Source organism: Carassius carassius, chromosome 12 (genome assembly GCF_963082965.1).
Source record: "Carassius carassius chromosome 12, fCarCar2.1, whole genome shotgun sequence".
Taxonomy (NCBI): Eukaryota; Metazoa; Chordata; class Actinopteri; order Cypriniformes; family Cyprinidae; genus Carassius; species Carassius carassius.
In genome coordinates, this window is record NC_081766.1 from 18,149,140 (window position 1) to 18,170,433 (window position 21,294).

Consider the following 21,294-nt stretch of genomic DNA (forward strand, 5'->3'; position numbering starts at 1 on the left):
GTTAACCGTACCGGGTTCTGAAAGTCATTAAAGCTTCTTCGATTTCCACGTAGGCTGCGTTTCACACATAATCTATCGCTAGAAAAAGAAAAAGTAAAAAAAAAAAAATCAAGCCATTATCTCCGCCCATCAATCGAACTGGTCAAGGTATCCTACGTGAACTGTAATTTCAGCGACTTTTCATTTTCTCACAAATATACCGATAACCTACCTATTTCTTTATTACGACTACAGATGTGACTCAAAATGGCCGTATCTCAGTAGCGGGTGTTAATGCAACACTGAATCTTGAGCAACAACTCGAGAGAGAGATAATGCCCTCCTCTTGCAAAAGCTGTAAAGTAACTGACAACTCCATAGCGCCTATGCATTATGGAAAACTATTCCAATATTAAATACTTTTGTGAAGATCAAATCCTTTGCATGGTTCCTTGCGTATTTAAGAAGGTAATGAAATGTTGACCCAAATCTTATTTACGAATCAATAGGCCTAGTACATTATAATTTTAAAACGCGGGTTCTTTTATCTGGTCATTATTTGTTCGATCTTTCTTAAAAGCTTATGAAGACGACTAAAAGCGATTATAATAAATCGTAAAATAAAATATATAAATGGCAAATAAAACTAGAAGATCTAAAAAATGACAATTCTCGGTGACTGCGTTTCCTCTTTTGTCTTACCTATTGACTTAAACTTTAACGACTCTATTGATTATTGATTGTTTACAGATCCCACAAAATTGATTTGTGGACTGAATGGGAGCTGGAGGTCAGGACGTACAGATAAAACCGCTTTGAGTTTGTTTTTAGTTATGTCTTTGATGGTCTAAATCGAATGATGATTTTTTTCATGAATGGAAATGAACACTGTTCCATTATGATATTAAGCTAAGCACACGAATGAAACAATGGGCAGACAAAGAGGTCAGATATCAGTATATGTTAATATTACTGGTTTCATAATTCATAGAAATTTTACTTGAAATTTATTGCCGGGTATGTCAAAGGTTATTATCTTATTTGCATTTTTTTCCCTTAGCCTATAGCATAAATTACTTCTTCGCGTACGGCTCACTAATCAAGTTTTTCATTGGTAAGACATTAATATATTATTTTTTATGTTATCTGAATGACGTGTGTCTTATAAGCTCAACATTTATTTATGTACTCTCCTCGTAAATAATAACTAATTCCTTCCTTTTCGATAAAGCCAGTCTGTTTAGAAAAAAAAAATCAAATATAGGCTAATAGATCAGATTTGTTACATGGGATTGACTAAAATGGGGTGGAAAAATGTTCCCAGGGCAACCTTTCAAGTAAGGGAGTGTAGGCTAATAGGTTTGAAATTATAATGCATTTCAAAATACATTTAACTTACGCAAGTAAAAAAAAAAAAAAAAAAAAAAAAAAAAAAAATTAATAATAATAATAATAATAAAATATAATTAAAATAATTATAATTTCTTGTTAATATTTATGTAGCCTAGTTATATTTTATATTTATTTATGTATTTTTAAAATGTGAAAATGGAAGTCAATCTGTAGGCATAACTGTTAACAGATCTCCAAAAATAACCTCAATGGACTATGGCCAGTAGAGAAAATATGCATATTGTTATTTCCTATAGAAACGTTAATTATGGCTTTTGCGGTTTATTGATTTATTTAACATTTTAGGAAGATTAAGGCGGTGGCAAATGCTGCCATGCTTAGTATTTAAACTAATATGGACTAATGTTTAGGCTATGCCTACATTGCAGCAGTATTCCTACATATGCATCAAGTGCTTAAATCTCAAGCTTTTTATTATTATTATTATTATTATTGCTGCACAGTTAACAAAATGAAAGCCCAAATAGCAGCACTTTCTTCGTCACAGCTTGCGTCTGTGTCGAATCAAGGACAACAGTTTAACAGAAATGGCTAAATGAACGATTTTCCATTAAAAGACAATGGGGGTGTAAATTTTGTTTCAGAATTCCGTTGTTAAGGCCAACCCGTTGACACATGGATTTCTATGCAAACCCAACAACGCCCTCGTGAGATTCTCAAATACAGAATTGATTCTTCTGCTTTTTCTTCTTTTTGAAAGTTTTCTCAAAAGAATGTCAGAGAGGATTATTTTATATAATTAAGCATGTTTGCATGTCCTAGAATACATCTTCGCTGAAGACCAAATCAAAGCTAGAAAACAATTAGCATAACCTCATTTAACCTCTAATAAAACCCATATATAAATTATATAAAAATAATGTATTGTATTTAGACTTCTATTTACTGTATAGGTCATATGTAAGGCTATGTGACCACCGCATATGGCTGATACAATTAAATCTACCTAGATTTTAAATGATGATTATCTCATATACATTTTTACTGTCGATTTGGTTTAGTTCTCCTTACTTTTAAAGATATGATTTTATTAATATTTAGCCACCACTGGTCTGTTAACTCGAATATAGGCCTATTGCTGCCAGACAGTTTTAATCAGAGGGACTTTTATCAAAATTTCATGGAATATGCTGTTGTTTTCAGAAAGAAACGGGTCTAATAGCCCTGGTTATGTGACCATCTCTTTAGATGGGAACAGGTTTCAGAGACGGCCGATGAATGGTTGAAAATGTTTAAATGGAATGTCAGCAAAATTAACCTAAGAGGAAAAGGAGATTATTGGGCTTTTAATAAGAGAACTGCTACATGGGAAGAATAATTTTAGCTCTCTCCAATCAAATTAGTTTTTATTTTAAAAAACTTTTTCTAATTAGAGATTAAACTAAGAAAAGGACAATAGATAATGTCATTACAGATGTGGAAAAGGACTTTGGAAAAAAGTTACGAATCTACCACTAGGCTACACATGCTCACTTGATTTATAGTATTATGAATTATAATCGATACCGAGGTGCCATGAGTCCTGGAAGTCTCCAGCTCAGGGTGTGCACATGACGCAGCAGCGTTACTGAAGCTTTCACGCTTATTGGCTCGTGCTGAGGCGGCTGCATGTGAAACGTGTGTAACGTTACGTAGAGCAGGCTGAGCTGAGCTCAAGCAATGCGCCCGTTTGAGCCAAAGGACGGGAAGTTATGCTAAAGTGGCCTCAAAACCAAGATTGTCCGAATGGGCAGTAGGTAGTAAACCTTCTCAAACATATATATATATATATATATATTTATAAACTTTCAGCAATGGCTTTGCCCGAGATCCTTACATTAGTGTTGTTTTCCGGGCTGGCCGTTATTCAGCCCCTGCCAACATTAGCATGGGACGCAGACCTGGAGCTTTTCGACCTAGTGGAGGAAATCCCCCAAACCTTCTATGAGTTCCTGTCGGTTAATCAGGTAAGACCAATTTGATGTAACGTTAAGTTACTTCGCAAATTTGACACGTGCGCCTTTAACTCTGGCCATTCAAACGGTGCCTGTAAATGTGATATGCATTTAATTTGAACATATAGTAGCGCAAACTTCTATTTATCGCAGGGTCGCCTCCAGTGCGTTTTTACATGAGTGCATTCGTATCGAAACAACTCGATCCGTTTAGCTGAATATCTTTCTTCAGCCCCACTCCGGACTCAGGGAAGCGGTAAACGGACTCTGCCTCCTACAGAGCCTGGACGACGGTGGACTTTGACAAAGAAAGCTCCCGGCTGTGGGCCTGTACAACACAACATGACGTGTCACTACTTGGCTCATAAACAGATGTCTTATCGTTATGCTGTATTTTCGCTTTTCAGTTGCTAAGTGATATTTGATGCATAGAAGAACCCGTGCTTTTTTAAGCATAACCGCTTTTAGTAAAAAAAAAAAAAAGGCATTTGGTTTTACTTGCAAAAGCGTCGACCCTGATTCAGGCATATTGGCTTTTACCTTAAATAAGATTCAGTTATATGACTTGCAGAAATTTGCTGTCAATGCATTTCAGAAGAAATGCTAATTCTGTGTTAAAAGATTGTAGCTCTGTTTTGGAGCATGCTAGCTAGTATCCAGCATGTCTCAGATTGTTCTTAGCTCCAGAAGCCAGTTTAACCACACTGGTATGATCTGCTGGTATCTGGTTAGTTCCTAAAGCATGGTCTCCCAGTTACAGCTGCCAGTATGTTTATTGTAAGCCTTTATTACTGACCTTTATTTCATTTTCTCTGAAATGCCACAGGCAGTCTGATCACACGGTCTTTGCTACAGGGGCGTTGGACTGGGGGGTAACCAGTACTGATTACCAGGGCTCCAAAGGAAGAGAGGGCCCTTGAAAAGTCTGGAATATATTTTATTTTACCTGGATATTTTCATGGGCAGGGCCATGGGGGCCCATCAGGACTGCCTATGCATAGGGCCCGAGATCTTGTGCAATGCCCCTGTTTGCTACAAAAAACTTTTTTTTTTTAAACATGTACTGCAGGTAGTCTCAGTGTTTATGATGTTTATGTTCTTGGTTCGGTTTCTAACAGGATGCATCCTCATCTGAGATCAGGAAAGCATATAGAAAGCTCTCTCTTACATTACACCCCGATAAAAACAAAGATGAAAATGCAGAAAACCAGTTTCGAAAGGTAGGTGTTTTGTTAAGCTTTAATGAAAGTACTCTTTTGGCTTAATGTAGATCGTGTTTATTGTTGCTTCTATACCTTACCTTTTGGAATTCAGTGCATTACAATTGAAATATCTTCTCTGTCGTCTCTTAATAGTTAGTTGCCATCTACGAAGTCCTCAAGGATGAGGAAAGAAGACAAAGGTGAGGTGTTCTCATGATTTGCTTGCAGACTTGTAAATACAAATGATTAATCCTAGACCAATTGTTCTCAACCTTTTTGACTTGAAAGCCTACAATATTTGAAGATATTTCCACTGTTATTTCTGCTGTGAGTTTCACATAATTTAAGATTGTTTTTTTAATAAAAAATAAATGTTATTGGGATTTGTTGTATGTGTGTTTGTATTATTATTATTATTATTATTATATATGTTAATTATTATTTATCATTTTAAGGTTAGTTTTTCAATACAAGTAATTTGAAGTCATCCTTTGGCATCCTTGAATGTTGCTGAGGCCTCCTGGTTAAGCACCACTATCTTTGTATAGCAGTGAAAAGTGCTCCTAGAGGTTCTTAAATAGGAGCTTTAATCATTTATTGACGTTATGCCACTGAGTAAGATCCCTAACCACTGTTTGTACCAGTGGGGTACAGACTAGGGTCTGTGAACTGTCTATTACAATTGCTAAAGTCTTTCAACAATAGTTTCTTACTACATTCACAGATATGATGACATCCTGGTTAATGGGCTGCCGGACTGGAAGCAGCCTGTCTTCTACTATCGACGCGTAAGGAAGATGAGTAATGGAGAGTTGGGCTTCCTCCTCTTCCTCATTCTGACAGTGGGTCACTATGCAGTTATATGGTCCATCTACCTTGAGAAGCAGTTGGTAAGTGTTGAATTGTTGTATAGCACAGTTGTTGTCTTGTAATGCCAGCCTCTGTATAGTCTCACCTAACCAAAACTGGATCCCATAGAAAACCTTCACTGGTCAAGAGGACACCTGACCAGCAATTAGAGCAACCACAGTTTTTGGATGGTTTAGATGCAATGTCCCTACAATAACAGACTGGCATGCAAATAATTCAAGAACTTTGCGTAAGTTTACTGTAACAACGGTGCTGCGAATTCCCCATAATTTTTAAAGTCCAGCATTTAGTTGATCCTGACGAGTACTCCTTGTCAAAGTTGTAAACATGACAGTTTTATTCTTCCATAAGGGGGTTTGGCATCACAACAGCTTTGTTTCCAGCCAGACTGTTAAAGAACATGACACACGTCTCTTGGAAATCCTGTAGAATTCAACTAATTACATGACGACTATTTTGTGTGCCATACTTTATTTATTAGAGGTTCAGCCAACAGTCCATGGGGGTGACGTCTGATGCTGAGACTAGCTTCTTTAATACTATATGTACTTTCCCAGTGATAACTGCTATGTCTTAATTCTCCTCAGGATGAACTTCTGAGCAGGAAGAAGAGAGAGAAGAAAAAGAAGCAAAGCAGTAAGATGACAGATGAGATTAAGTCCTTGGCACAGGACAAAAATGAGAGGTAATCTAAAAACCAGGATTTCTTTGTGCTTTAAAGTCTAAAATCACCCTTTCATAAATGAAGGCCTTAATATAAATCATGACAAAAATGTTGCTGCTAAACATAAATATCTTTTTTTACTTATTTTCCAATAAAAATATATAGATATCCTTAAGTCAATATGTGTTTACTTGAGATGCAAAATTAATAGATGAAAACCTGTTTTCTCTCGACTCACTTCATTTTAATAAATTTCTCAGAAAACACAACTACTTATCTGATGTAATTTTACTTGTCAAGTAAGTGTATCTTGATATACAAATCTTTTGTACTGGAAAAACCAGACAAAAATACTGAGAAAGAACATCATTTTTTTGCAGGTACAGTAAAAGTTAAGGATGTTAACAAGCTGTTTATTATTAACAGTATTAAGCTTTTTTGTTTTTGCAAAATGTAAATGTAAAGTAATGGAGATCTGTTGGAAGTTGTATTTCTAAACTTGAAAGTGTTTAGGCATTGTGTGCCTCATGTACATTTACATTTTGATAACATACTGTTGTCTTCAGTTTATTCCTTAAATTTTCTTTACTTGGTCTTTAAAAAACTTCTGCATAAAACCTGTAGAAACACTGAATTAACACTAGATGCTTTTTTGCAAAAAAGAAAAGAAAAAAGTTGACACTGGTACCCAGACCTATAAATCTTTGCTTGCTTTTTTTTGTAGATCTGACAGGCCACACTGGCATGACATTTTGCCTCTCAAATTAAGCTTCTGGTTGTACTATTCAGTGAAGTCTCTCCCTCATATCATACAGGTACTGTTCCACCAGATCTTGTGATCTGAGATGCATTTTTACTCCAAGGCTGCAGCTGTAGCCATGACCATATGTTGTATTTTTAGGATGTGAAGCAATATTATAAAGATTATAAGGAAATGAAAGTAAAAGAGAAGGAGGCAGAGGCTCTGGCAGAACAGGAAATGCAGCAGAGTAAGATCATGATCACACACCGTTATACGTTACACTCTGACCTCTTGCACGAATATTGTGTTTGAGTAGTGTTCATGTTATTGTGACTGAGATGTGACTATGTGATGCTTAATAATACATGCTGCTGACTGATTTTGCTCTGCAGAAGAAAAACGGCCCAAGGTGAAGAAACCTAAAGTGGAGTTTCCAGTCTATCAACCCAATACAAATGCAGCTTTTGTGCCAGTGTATGATCAGGGAACGTCTATTGAAGATATTGAGGATCAAATGGATGACTGGTTAGAAGACAAAAAACAGCAAAAGATGAAAGTAAGTTTTTGTTTCTGTTCAGAGAACACTCATTTAAATTGAAATATTGCATTAACCAATGGTTGGTGATGAATGTAGTCTCAAGAGTGGACGGAGGAGGATCTCAGCCAGCTCTCCCGCTGCATGGCAAAGTTTCCTGGTGGAACGCCAGGCCGGTGGGAGAAGATTGCTCATGAGTTGGGCAGATCGGTGACCGAGGTAAATCTGTAATTAGTACATTGAATTGATCAAAAGTGACAAGTGATTTATAATGTTAATAAGATTATTATTTAAAATACATGCTGTTCTTTTGAACTTTCTATTCATTGATGAATCGTGAAAAATAGGTTTCCACAAAAACTGAGCTGCACAATTGACCTATCGGTAAGCCCCTCCCCTCGAATGCAGATGAGCCAATGGCAGTTCAGTATCAGTTGCACGGGGACTGGAACTTGGACATCTTTAGGTTTCAGCACTGTAACAATGTAAAAACCTTTTCGTTCGTCCATCCCCCCGGCAACTCACTCCAGCCCACCGCCTCTCGTCCACAGCGGCAGACTACTTCGCCCTGCTCGATGGCACCACGGATTCACCACAGCGGCGAAGGACCTTCGGCCGCGTGTCCCTCCTTCCTCCCTGGTTTCGGCACCAGCGTAGAACAGTTCGATACATAATGGACAAGGAAGTCAGTGGTGGTGAACAAGCCTCTTTATTAACTCAAATTAAACAGGATAAACAAAAGTAAACTGCAGCTTGGCTCTCTGCCTTCACACACACACACGCACACACTCGGCTCTGGCTCTCCCAAAGATCCAGCTTCCTCTGGTGGCCTGCCATGGGACTACAGTGAGCCGCCTGGAAAAGCATTTCCCGACGGCTATTTGGGACTAATAATTGGGTTATATTCCTTTTTGTCTGGGTATCTTGGGTCACCCGATACAACCTATCTTTTATCATGGAAAAAGAGAGAGGTTGGTCAAGCTGTAGAAGCCGTCCGTCAATGATGCGGACCTGGTCCAACGCATTTTTAAGCGTCTCATCACGAGACTGCTCCAGCAGAAAGTCATCTAGCTCAGGGGACATGAAGCCTGCCCTCGCTCTCATTTCCTCTGAGTCAGCCTGTGAAGGTCCCACAACTGCATCCCCAGCCTGCGCCACCACTTCTCCGCTTCCTTGCCCTGTCTCCCAAGAAGCATCTGCACACAAAACCCCCAATAACTGTGTAAAAGCTGGCCAAGCTGTCCCCAAAATCAAAAAGGGTAGTCCACCACATCCCCTTGTACACACCTCACTTTAACCTTGCGGCTTGTATCCAATTCCCTCTGTTGCATCAGGCTTTGATGAATGGAGGTTTGGTTACAGCCTGAATCCACCAAAGCCTGATATGTACCCCCCTTGATACTCACAGGTATTTGGTACAGCCCAGCTTGATCGGGGGCAGCCGCCAGGGAGTCTGGAACCCAGATCAACGCTCCCACCTCCATCATTGGACACCGGTCCAGAAAATGACCTGGGTCCCCACATCTCCAGCAGGCCGGCCCAGGCCTTCCCGCCTCCCCAGCGACAGAAGCATGGCCGAAAGATTGGTGGAAAAAGGAGAAAGGGGCCGATGGACCAGTAGCCCCTGTGCCCTCCCGTGTTTCTGGTCTGTTTCCCTTGAAGGCCCCACTCTGCTGTGGGACTTGTGGGTGCACGTTACTCCACGATCTGGGAACAGGAATAGGGTTGAGAGGGAGAGGAGCGAGAGAGACTAGAAGGGGGCTTGCCAACCCCCGGGCATGCCACCAGATGGTCTTTAGCCAGCTGGATAGCCTGTGTCAGTGTCGTCGGGCGGTGGAAGCAGACACACTCAGCTGTCCCTTGACCGGAAGCGTTGCTGATGTTGTTTGGAGGACTCCAGAGAACCAGGAGGTTCACTACAGGCAGCTGTTGGGCCGCCACCTGTGCCTCCCCAGTCAGCAGCGGGATGAGGCGCACCGGCCATTGGGTGCGCGCCCAGCCGCACGCCTCCGCTGTTCTCTCAAAGAGATCCAAAATGCCTCTGGATTGTCTTGTGGACCCATCTTCATCAGCGGGACATGAGCGAAGGAAGAGACTGCTGCTGGGGTGTCCTCCCGGCTAAGCAAGCTCTAGAGGACTCGCCGGTCTTCATCCTGCACTTGAACCAACAGCCGGAACCAATCCTCCTGCTCCAACTTGAGGTCCATCAGCGCCTGATGTTGGGTTTGGTGAAGCCCGGCGAGGAACTTCACAAGCTTAACAAGTGCCATTGCTGTAGTTGGCGGCGTGCCGGCTTCCTTGTCCTGGGTTTCAGCACCAGTGTAACAATGTAAAAACCTACATAGTCATGGGAAGTAGGCGGGAACCGGCAGACATTTAAATCAAATAAATTAAAAATAACCAAATAAACACAAAACAGCACGACAGCCCCTCATGGATGACCGCCATGCACAAACAAAACCAAAATACAAAATAAAGCCCAGGCCTGGTCCTCTCTCCTCCTTCGCTATCGTAGCTACTTTTTTATTCTTCCGATATCCTCTGTGGGACTCGAGACCGGTGAGCGGTGCAGGTGTCGCTCATTTCCAAATCACTCCACCATCCTTGCTCCGTTCTTACGGCTCTCGGCCCTGCCCCACCCCACTTGTCACAAGTGCCATAGAGAAATATTGGAAGATCCAAAGCTTCCATTGGTTTGATGGCGTTTTTGTTTTAAAAATGGTCAAATGAAGTGCCTGGGGTACTTAACACTGATTCCAGGGATGCTGAGAGGATGGAGCCACTTCTGTGGCAGACTAGTACATGATGGTACATCTGTGGTACGCAGGACTTACTGATGGGTCAATTGTTTTCGACATTATCATCAATGAGCAAATCAGCATATTAGAAGGATCACGACACTGAATACCGAAGTGATAGCTGCTGAAAATTCCACTTTGTGTCACAGGAATAAATTATGTTGTAAAGTATATTAAAGTAGAAAAGTCATTTAGAATTGTAATAGTTGTGAATTGTAATATTTCACATTATTAATACTTTTGCTGTATTTTTCATTAAGTAAATGCAGGCTCGGTGAGAATGAGACTTCTTTCAAAAACATGTTTAAAAAATGTATTAGGTAGATGTGTGTTAACCACTGATCAAAATGGTTTTGGTATAAACCTTTTTTTTTTCTTCACAGGTGACAACAAAGGTAAAGCAAGTCAAAGACTGTGTCACCAGTACATCAGGTAAGCTGTTTGATTCATTCAAATATTTTGAATAAAATTTCAGCTACCGTACGTTTTTACCTACGGAGATATATTAACCCTTGTGCGTTGTTGGGGACGTTTTCGTCCACTAGGGGGTAAAGTTGAGTCTTATTTTGGCCACAACTTTCTCTTTCTCAAATCTAATTTTGACCCATATTTTGGGAAAATGCTTTGAAATTTTTCAAAAACTCAAAGGTACACTGTGGGCAAATTCACTACCCTTTCGGGATGTTCGTGTATGAAAACATCCACTAAATTAAACTGCTGTATAAATGTATCAGATAAATCTTTTTTTTCAATTTTTCTTTGCATAAATCTATTAATCAACCTCAGTCCTGATCAAAACTACCAAATTAAAAAAAAAAATTCCAAGATTTTAACTTTTTAATTACCAAGTTCATAAATGATGTCACTGATTTGGAAAAAAAAAACACAATTACATATTTTCAATATAAAAAGTGATTGTGGACTGGATTTTTTTTTTACCTTTTATCACAGTCTTGGGCATGTCAAAGATTAGTAACAAGATTGGCTTTGATGCATTGTTAGTTTTTGTGCAGCATTAGATTTACATTTTTTCTCCCTAATTTGTTGTTGGTGGCTGTTTTTGCCCCATTAACTTCCATTATAACGACATTTTTTGATTGCAAAGCCATGACACCATATAATCATGCATACTTGATTGTTTGTGGTTTTCACTTTTGGGAAGAGGTAAAAAAATGTATTTTTACAGTTGATCACTAGGTGGGACCATTAATTCTTTAAATAGGCCTGTGCAAAAAAAAGGCTTGGTTTCTGGCTTGTATATGGAGTTATATGGAGTATAATAGCAAATTATAGTGTGTGTGTGTGTGTGTGTGTGATAAAGAGAAAGAGAGGGTGTGAGAGAGACCTTTGTGCACTTACCTTGATGTACAGTATCAGAAAAAATCAAAATATGCACCTCATGCTCTCAGAACTACATGGAGTAAACAATAAAAAAAGAAGTGTGTTTATGCACCTAATTCCTTTTGATGGTGAAAAGAACAGATGGCCTATATGTGAAATGCTCCTCTTTTCTTGATGGTAAAGCCAGTTTAAAACCTTAAAATCCTGTAAAAAAAAATCTACTTCGCATCAAATTTATGAACATAATGTATTATGAACCAAAATGCAATACCAACTTCAAATAAGCTGCAGCTCGCTGGAGGGGTCACGCTACATAATCATTTCTAAAACTTTGGTACAAGTCAAGCCCTTTCTCGTGTTGCTTGCTGCTCTTCTCACCATTAAATATCCAGTACGATGGCATGCAAGTGTTTAAATCCACGTACTTTGCTTTTGTTTAGTCTATTCGCTTGTTAAGTCTGACGTCACAATGCAGCGCTTCCGTGTCCAAACGCTCTATCAGTTACCACGAGAAAACAACAAAAGGTGCTAATATAAACTCACAATGTGATAGAATACAAGCGAAAAAGTTATAATATTAACCTTTAACTCCCTACCGAAGTACCAGATAGCCAGACAATGAAAATATAAATATAAAAAAAATATATAAAAATTATTTGTGTTTGGGACGCTGTGAGCACGGAGACTGTAGTGTATATCGTAAGTTTGAAAGCGTTCAACTTAAAGGGATACTCCACCGTGTTTTCATATTAAACTATGTTTTTCCCTTAACTAAGACGAGTTGATACATACCTCTCTTGTCTCAGTGCGTGCACTCAATCGCTTTGGCGCGCGGTGACACTTTGAAAGCACTTAGCTTAGTCCATTCATTCAATATGGGCCAAGCAGAGAAGCTACCAAACACCTCCACGTTTTCCCTATTTAAATAGTTACTCGTGTAGTGTAACTCGACCTAGGACGGTAACACAAAACAAAACGTTGCACTTTTCTAAGCGTGTAAAATGGATGACTATATTGTATGGCGGAATACCATGGCAAGTGCTTGTAAGCACTTCGTCTTGGCGCAGTAATATCTTCACTCGTGAAAAATCCTCTCACCGGCCCCCGCTCCCTCTAGTGAAGATATTACTGCGCCAAGACGAAGTGCTTACAAGCACTTGCCATGGTATTCCGCCATACAATATAGTTATCCATTTTACACGCTTAGAAAAGCGCAACGTTTTGTTTTGTGTTACCGTCCTAGGGAAAACGTGGAGGTGTTTGGTAGCTTCTCTGCTTGGCCCATATTGAATGAATGGGCTCCGCTAAGTGCTTTCAAAGTGTCACTGCACGCCATAGCGATTGAGTGCACGCACTGAGACGAGAGAGGTATGCATCAACTCGTCTTAGGTAAGGGAAAAACATAGTTTAATATGAAAACACGGTGGAGTATCCCTTTAAATTATCAATATGAATAAACAGTGCTCATAAACGGCTGCTGAGGTCATATTCTCAAGTGAAGCGAGTTGAGGCCTGGACCCGGAAACAGCGCTTCTTACGTCATCACTTAACAACCAAATACTTTCACCACCATTAAAAGGCAGCAGGTGCATAAATACACTTTTTGTTTACTCCATGTAGTTCTAAGAACTGAGGTGTACATTGTGATTTTCTGAAATACATTAAGGTAAGTGCGCAAAGGTCTCTCTCACACACACTCTCTCTCTCTTTCTCACACACACACACACACACACACACACATACACATACACACTCAATATAATATGCTGTTATACTCCATATAGCTTCATATACAAGTCAGAAACTAAGCTTTTTTTTTGCACAGGCCTATCTAAATGGTTAATGGTCCCAGCTAGTGATCAACTGTAAAAATAACAAATGTTACCTCTTCCCAACAGGGAAAACCACCAACAATCAAGAATCTCACACACACACAAACACTATAATTTGCTGTTATACTCCATATAACTCCATATACAAGCCAGAAACTAAGCCTTTTTTTGCACAGGCCTATCTAAAGGGTTAATGGTCCCCCCCAAGCGTGCCGCACAAGCCCTAAAAAGTGAAGCCAAAACGTCTCGATCGCCCCCCGGTGGCTGGTCCTAGTATAGGTCATAAGTCCCGCCTCCCCATGTTTTTCAACGGGACGTGAGACAAACTAAACAATTAAAATTACACTTCAAATATCGTTTTTCCAAAGGTGGTTTCTTTCATTTGCTGTAGCTTTTATCACGCTGATGTAAGTTCAAGTGTCTGTTTCAAAAATAAGTTGTTTTTTAGTTAGTTACGTGATGCGGTGGTGTAACGTCATGATTGACAGCTGTGATTGACAGGTTCTCGAGCGAAGTAGTCACTGAAGCACCAACGGACATTTTTTTCGGGATCTTCGGAGGACTGTGGAGATTGTATTTACTTTATTTTAACAAGCCTTTTGTCGTACTGCAATCAATTTTTTAAAAAGTGTGCAGAATCCACTCTCCATGAGTGCATTCTGCGAGAGTGAGGGCGGAGCGTTGATTTTCGCGGCTTTACTTCCTGCTCAATACTGCGCATGTCTGGTCCCGAGATCGCTACTGCGCAGACTCAAGTTCAATATGTCAGCGCCATATCGGGACTCTGGCGGCTTCAGTTCTCATCAATGGAAGAGAGCGAAGGGGCGTCGTCCATCTTTTTTTACAGTCTATGGTCCCACCTAGTGATCAACTGTAAAATTAACAAATTTTACCTCTTCCCAAAAGGGAAAACCACAAACAATCAAGAATGCATGATTACATGGTGTCATGGCTTTGCAATCAAAAAATGTCGTTATAATGGAAGTCAATGGGGCAAAAACAGCCACCAACAACAAATTAAGGAGAAATAAATTAAATCTAATGTTGCACAAAAACTAAAAATGCATCAAAGCCAATGTTGCTACTAATCTTTGACATGCCCAAGACTGTTATAAAAAGTAAAAAAAAAAATCCAGCCACAACTACTTTTATATTGAAAATAAGTCATTTTGTGTGGGTTTTTTTTTTCCCAAATCAGTGACATCATTTATGAACTTGGCAATTAAAGAGTTAAAATCTTGGATTTTTTAAAAAACATTTGGTAGTTTTGATCAGGACTGAGGTTGATTAACAGAAATATGAATCTGATACATTTTTACAGCAGTTTAATTGAGTGGATGTTTTCATCCCGAACAACTCGAAAGGGTAATGAATTTGAACAATCCACAAGGGTTAAGCATGTCTGTCACAACACTTATGTCTATCTGTCCTCTTTGTCTCTATTTCTAGGGTTGGTGAAGCTTTCTGAGCTGAAGGGTGGTGCAGTGATGGGAAAGAGTTCCAGAACCGTCACAGTGCCAGACAGTCTGATGACCCAGCGAGAGGAGACCTTAGAGCAGCAGCTTGAGGATTCAGCAGAGCCTGCTGGGGCAGAGGACTCTGAGAGCAAAGCTCTCAGAAGACGGACAAAAAAGTCTACGGTCGGGAGCGCTGGAATAGGATTAGCGGAGGAAAGGGTGAAAGGACGCAGACAAAGAGACTTCGACCCCACAGCTGTAGATGACAACAGTGAAGATGAGAAGAAACCATCAGCCTCCAAAGAAAAACCCAGTGCTGCTGAAGATGTCTGGACACAGAACCAGCAGAAGCTCTTGGAGCTGGCCTTACAGCAATACCCACGTGGCACCACTGAACGCTGGGAGAAGATTGCTAAGGTGGTGCCTGGAAAAACCAAGGTGAGCATCAACTTTATCACCCACAGTCACTGGAAAATGTATTTGACCTGACATTTAACTGCACATAAAAGCTGTATTTCATGTTAGTTAATGAGTTGATTCTCTTTATTTAGGAGGAGTGCATGTCCCGTTATAAACTGCTGGCGGAGCTGATTCAGAAACGGAAGCAGGCCAAGAGCTGACTCCTGGTCTTCTGTATTTCACCGTACCTCTCACCTGCTTGTTATGTGCCTTATTAATGCAACCCTATGTCCTTCGTGCCATGTTCACCAGAGCCTGAATTGTCAACATTTAAGTATTGGAGAGATCCCAACGGCACATTTAAATAACTTTTTATTTTAAAAACGGTTTCAGATTGTAGACTTGTTGTTTTTTGTTTCATCTATGCAACCAGATAAATCTGAGAAGCAGAAGGAACATTTTTAATGTTTTTTTTTTAAATTATTATTATTATTTTTCCCTGAATTCTGAAACATTGTTTTTCAGAAGCACAATGTGTTGTGCTGTAATCTGTTTTGGTCATATGTTATAAAAAAGTACTTGCATAAAACATGTAATGTTTCATAGTTTCTCTTGTGGTCATTACTGTGCTTCAGCACATATTGGCTCATACATTTTGAAGAACATGACACCGTCATCCTCATAAGTTCCATTCTGTAGATTTAAGATTAAACTAAGTGATTTTTCAAAGATGTTTACACTGTTGTGCTTCCTGTATGCAGAAAAACAATTTTGATATACATTTTTTTAGTTCTTGGTATAGGTGCAATTAGCAAGATTTTCTTGTAAGTATTGAAAGTATGACCCTTATTATCAACATACACCAAATGACATTTCATGGTTTTAAATCTGACTTTCTCAAACAACGACAGATAAGTAGAATAACTTTATCCATAACGCAAACTGATAAAAGTATTAAAGTTTCACTACATTTCAAGTTCATTTTATTTGCAGCATTATTCTAAATATACTATTTCTAAAAAGGGCTATTTCCATAATGCATTGTTTCAGAGTCTAAGATTTAAAGGGTTAGTTCACCCAAAAATGAAAATTAACTCTCTGTTACTAATGTAACCTCGGTTCTCTCTAGATGAGGGAACGAGTGTTGCCTAAGCTAGCTTATGCTACGGGAAAATCCCTTTTCTTGAGAATACTGAAGCCAAAAAATTATCCTTAATTTTTGCATTAATTTAAAAAGCATTGCTGCACAAGCAGACATACGTGAGACAGCTCACATGCCTATTAGTTGCTCTGCAGCAACTGCTGTAACCTATCGAGGGACTGCTTGTGACGTAAGCACCAATGAGGGTGCAGGCGCCCGTGCACATTACGTCCTGCCAAAATGGGCGTGGCTTATATCTATATAAGCTGAGTCCAGATAGGTTATTCTTTGGTTTTTCATTGATGAAGCGAAACCAGAATGTAGCACAAGCACGGCAGGGTTACGCAACACTCGTTCCCTCATCTAGAGAGAACCGAGGTTACGTTAGTAACCGAGAACGTTCTCTTACGAGAGTACTCTCGTGTTGCGTAAGATAGCTTATGCTACGGGAACCCAATGTAAAATGCTGTGTGTGCGTAGTAATGTTCACACATATATTCCCAAAGGCATGTGCCCAAGGTATATATAATAGTGGGTAAATCCAGACCAACTAACGTGGGTCTGAGAATATAATATGACCATCTCGAAGGACATGGGTGCTTATCACAGTATAACAGTCAGGAACGACATGAATCAGCCTGAACTGCATAGAAGCAAGGCTAACATCAGTTGGACATCTGAGCCAGAGGGACAGATATGATTGTAGAATTACAGTCTGGGAGGACCTAAGTCAGCCTGATCTGTTAGTTTTAGACCCGTGCTAGCAACACGCTCATAAAACACTGTCTGCACGACGCTGAGTCGGGCAGATCAGTGGAGTGACTATTACACCTAGACTGACAACAGCTTAGCCTGCAAGGCAGGAACTTCCAGGTTATAGAACCTTATAAATGTAGACAGGGAGGCCCAGCCTGCCGTCATACAAATGTCCTGGAGTGAAACTCCACTGAACCATGCCCATGAGGAGGCCATACCTCTTGTGCAATGAGCTTTGATGCCCAGTGGGCAGCAAAGGCCCTTAAACTTATAACCCAGAGCGATAGCATCAACTATCCATCTGGACAGGCTCTGTTTCGATGTGGCTAGTCCCTTAGTGCGGCCACCAAAAGAAACAAAGAGCTGCTCTCACTGTCTGAAAGCAGCAGACCGTCCGACATATATCTTCAGCGCCATGACCAGGCAGAGGAGGTTCAAACCAAACCTGGTTCCTTGTGAGTGGCGCCACAAGGAGCACAGAGCATTCGTTCTCTCTGATTCGCTTGATACTATCGCTTGATAGTAATTGGACTACCTGGGAGTGCAGGGACCATTCCCCTGGGGAAACATTGTCTCTGGACAGCATGTCTGGACCCACATTCTGACATCCTGGCACGTGCGCTGCTCTCAGCGAGCGCAGGTTGTGCTGCAACCACACGAGGAGGCGTTCCGCCAGTGTGTGGAGGCTCCGTGATCTGAGACCGCCCTGGCGGTTTATGTAAGATACCACTGCCATGTTGTTCGTATGGACTAAGACATTGCGGCCTTTTAAGAAGGGGAGGAAATGTCCCAAAGCGCTCTCGACCGCTTTCATCTCCAGACAGTTTATGTGTAAGCACCCTTTCTGGGCTGCCCACAGGCCAAATACTGGAAACTTGAGTTGGAGGCTGGGAACTACACTGCGACCAAAATGGTCGCATATGCGACCTTTTGAAATGACATTGCGACCCTAATTTTTTTGAGGTCGCAAATGTATCACTGAATATTTTTGTACCTACCTTATGTTTTAGGCAATATGCTATGATTTACTATGAGCATTTATTAAAACAGAAATGTGTATTTTAAATATACGTTTTATAACGTTCTCTGAGCATTCAACACATCAAGTTGGCTTTAGCCCCGCGATGCGGGAAAGCTCAACTAAGTAAGTTAGCTGGTTACTCGTGTGCTCTGTTCGGTGTGCATGAGGGAGCCGCATCTCACGGGCAGTTACTCTGAACCGAGCTCTCCTTCAGGACGTTCGTGTCCTCCTGCACCTGAATGAACAAATACAAATCGCAGTTTAAACAAACAGAAAAGGATGCGAAAGAGCTTAATTCAGCACCGCAGTGTTCTGGTGTTCAGGGCGCACGCAGAGACATGTCTCAAAGTCTTCTTGCTTTTGTACTGACAAATACATACTAAATATGTCAAAATACCTGTCTTGGAAAGTGTGTTCGAAAAAGTATGTGGTTATGTCTTAAGTGAAAGTAAAGAGTTGAGAAAGAAATCGGATGTGTATCATTATAATGGATGCAGTGTCTCTTAAAGTGACCGCTCCTAATTTACTAGCTCTGCTATCAGTGTCTTTAATGTATGAAAATGAAAGTAAATCACTCACTGCTCTTGATTGAATTACTTTGTAGTTTTAAGAATAATTTATCCACAGTCAAACCAAAAATCAGATATAATTGATCATATTGTTTTACTAGTGGGTGCAGGACACTAGTTCATTTATGTAAGTGAGTATATCAAAATACAGCGAACTGTGAAATATTAAATCCCAAAAATTCTTCATACTGTAGGCTACCAGTGAAATTGTAAAAAAAAAATTAAAACAAAAATAAATTAGGGACCTGACCATGTTTTGCTTAAGTGTTTCTTTCTTTAATTGCTAATGCAACCTTTTCACACCACAGACTGAACAAAATTAAGCATTGCTTGCTTGGTAACTGTTCAACAAAGTATTGATAGTTGTGTAAATATTGTCATACTGACCGTTGTCTGAAGTTTTGGTTGATTCCATTACATATCTTTCTATCAAAGTTATCTGACATTATCAAGATGAATTTGTTCTGACAGTTTAACTCTTGAGTTCTTGTCATATTTTATTACCAATTTATAAACTATAGCAAATAAACTGTGATAGTGTGAGAAATGTTGAAGGTGTCTGAATACATTTTGGTTTGACTGTGTATTTAATTTAACAGTGAAGACTATGCAGTGCTATTTTTAATTAGTTTCTGGACACCTACAAACTTAGGTGAAAAAAGTAAACATTGTGTAAATAGCACAAATAAATAAATAGAACGAACATACAGTAAATATTAAACCATTTCAAACAGGGCCCACTGTACAACCTGCACCAGGGCCCCTCTAACCCCAGCTACGGCTCTGGGTTAAGGTACCAAGATGGAGCAATGCACTGTGTGTACTGTAAGAAATAAAACAAGAAAGCATGTGGTTTAAAAGATGGCAAGTAAAATAAAAAGCACATCTGTATGCAATACAGTTCAATTATTATCCAGAGTGACTTACTATAAAATATTTGTTCGACCAAATCATGTTTTGCGCCACTAACTGAAAAAGTTAGTCGCGCAAGTTCCACCAGTGGAAAAGGTTAGTGTAGTTCCCTGGTTGGAGGCATCTGTCGAGATTACTTTTCATTTCGAGATTGTCCCCAAATCCACGCCTGACTGATACCAGTCTGCCACCTTACAGGGCTCCAGTGCTGTCATTCAGTTCTGAGTCACCCTGAGGCGAATAGTGCCAGAGGTCCACGCTTGACACGGGACCCGTGTTTTCAGCCAGTGCTGTAGAGGGTGCATATAATGCAAGCCCAGTTGGAGCACTGCCGAGGCCGAAGCCATAAGACCCAGCATCCTCTGAAAATTCTTGAGAGGAAAAATGCTGCTGGCCCTGAAAACCGCTGCTGAGCGTTGTATTCGCAGTGCGCGCTCTGACGTCAGTCACGCTGTGATTGATACAGAGTCCAAATCTGTCTCCAGAAAATACATTTTCTGGCTGGGAGACAGTGAGCTCTTGGTCCAGTTGATTTAGAGACCCAAATCCTTTAAGTGGTTGAGTAATAAAGCTTTGTGCGCTATCAGCTCTGCTTCTGACTGTGCTAGAATTAGCCCGACATCCAAAAAGTTCAAAATTCGCATCCCCCGTTGTCTCAGGGGAGCGAGCGCCGCATTCATGCACTTCGTGAATGTACGAGGTGCCAACGATAGACCGAACGGCAGGACGGTGTACTGATAGCTCTGACCCTCGAAGGCTACTCGCAAGAAAGGCCTGTGATGGGGCGTTATTTGAATCTGAAAATATGCATCTTTCAGATCCACTGAGATAAACCAGTCTCTCAGGCGTATTTGCGTGAGAATCTGTCTGGTCATGAGCATTTTGAACGACCTCTACATGCGGGCTTTGTTCAAATGCCTGAGATCTAGGATGGGTCTGAGACCACCATCCTTCTTTGGGACGAGGAAATATCTGCTGTAGAAACCTGCATTGCTCTGGATCAGCGGGACGGTTTCTATAGCACCTTTTCTCAGCAGTTTCGCAATCTCAGCACCAAGTAGATGTGCTACTACTTCTTTCACCGTGGTTTTGACCCTGGTTCGAAAGCGCGGGGGTCTGCGAGCGAACTGCAGTGAATAGCCTTGTTTTATAGTGTTCATTACCCAGTCTGACATGCCCAGGATCATTTCCCATGCTTTTATACTTAACGCTAGGGGAAGAATGGTATCTGGGCTCTGGTCGCTGTGTGTGTGATTCGACTATCTTCATCTTCCTAGTGTGGTCAGGAAGACTTTGAGGGCTCAGGTTTAACTGCTATCTTAGCCTGGGTCCCCGAGGGGGAGGCGGTCTGCGACGGCTCAAAGAGTACGAGCACTGCTGAAACTCTCGGCGCTGTGAAGCTGGCGGCAGAGGCGGTGCTGGCGCTGTGTTCCGGTTGGGCAGCTGGTTTTTGGAGCGGCCTGTCGTGGAACTAGAGCGTTTTGGTATGAAGTGCCGCATGGCTTGCGAGGTTTTCTGCACTTCAGAGTACCTCTCCGTGAAGCCCTTGATTGCCGGGCCGAAGAGACAAGCTGTAGACACAGGCACATCGAGGAAAATGGTGCCTTCTAGCTTTTAGTTAGCTCCTCATGGAGTTCCGGCAGGAAGGGAGCGGGCCTCGTGTGAGGCGTCAAGTGTCGCACGGGCAGGAAACAGCCATCCAGCCTGTTGGGTTCGGGTTCCTCAGGCA

General features: G+C 40.7%; 1 protein-coding gene across 1 annotated transcript; it reads left to right on the forward strand.

Annotated features, from left to right (window-relative positions):
• Positions 1-2,957: 2,957 nt before the first annotated feature.
• Positions 2,958-15,864, forward strand: LOC132154998 (dnaJ homolog subfamily C member 1-like). Its single transcript, XM_059563758.1, has 12 exons — positions 2,958-3,338; positions 4,445-4,546; positions 4,682-4,728; positions 5,253-5,418; positions 5,986-6,083; positions 6,787-6,877; positions 6,964-7,051; positions 7,197-7,360; positions 7,439-7,558; positions 10,521-10,569; positions 14,760-15,205; positions 15,319-15,864. The coding sequence occupies exons 1-12, from the start codon at positions 3,186-3,188 to the stop codon at positions 15,385-15,387; spliced, it is 1,593 nt and encodes a 530-aa protein (XP_059419741.1). The 5' UTR covers positions 2,958-3,185; the 3' UTR covers positions 15,388-15,864.
• Positions 15,865-21,294: the final 5,430 nt, after the last annotated feature.

Excerpts from the sequence above, each read along its gene's own strand:
- LOC132154998 (XM_059563758.1), top strand. The coding sequence starts at position 3,186 with ATGGCTTTGCCCGAGATCCTTACATTAGTGTTGTTTTCCGGGCTGGCC. Across the intron at positions 5,419-5,985 it reads TCTACCTTGAGAAGCAGTTG|GATGAACTTCTGAGCAGGAA; the intron begins GTAAGTGTTGAA and ends AATTCTCCTCAG. Across the intron at positions 7,361-7,438 it reads AAAAACAGCAAAAGATGAAA|TCTCAAGAGTGGACGGAGGA; the intron begins GTAAGTTTTTGT and ends TGATGAATGTAG.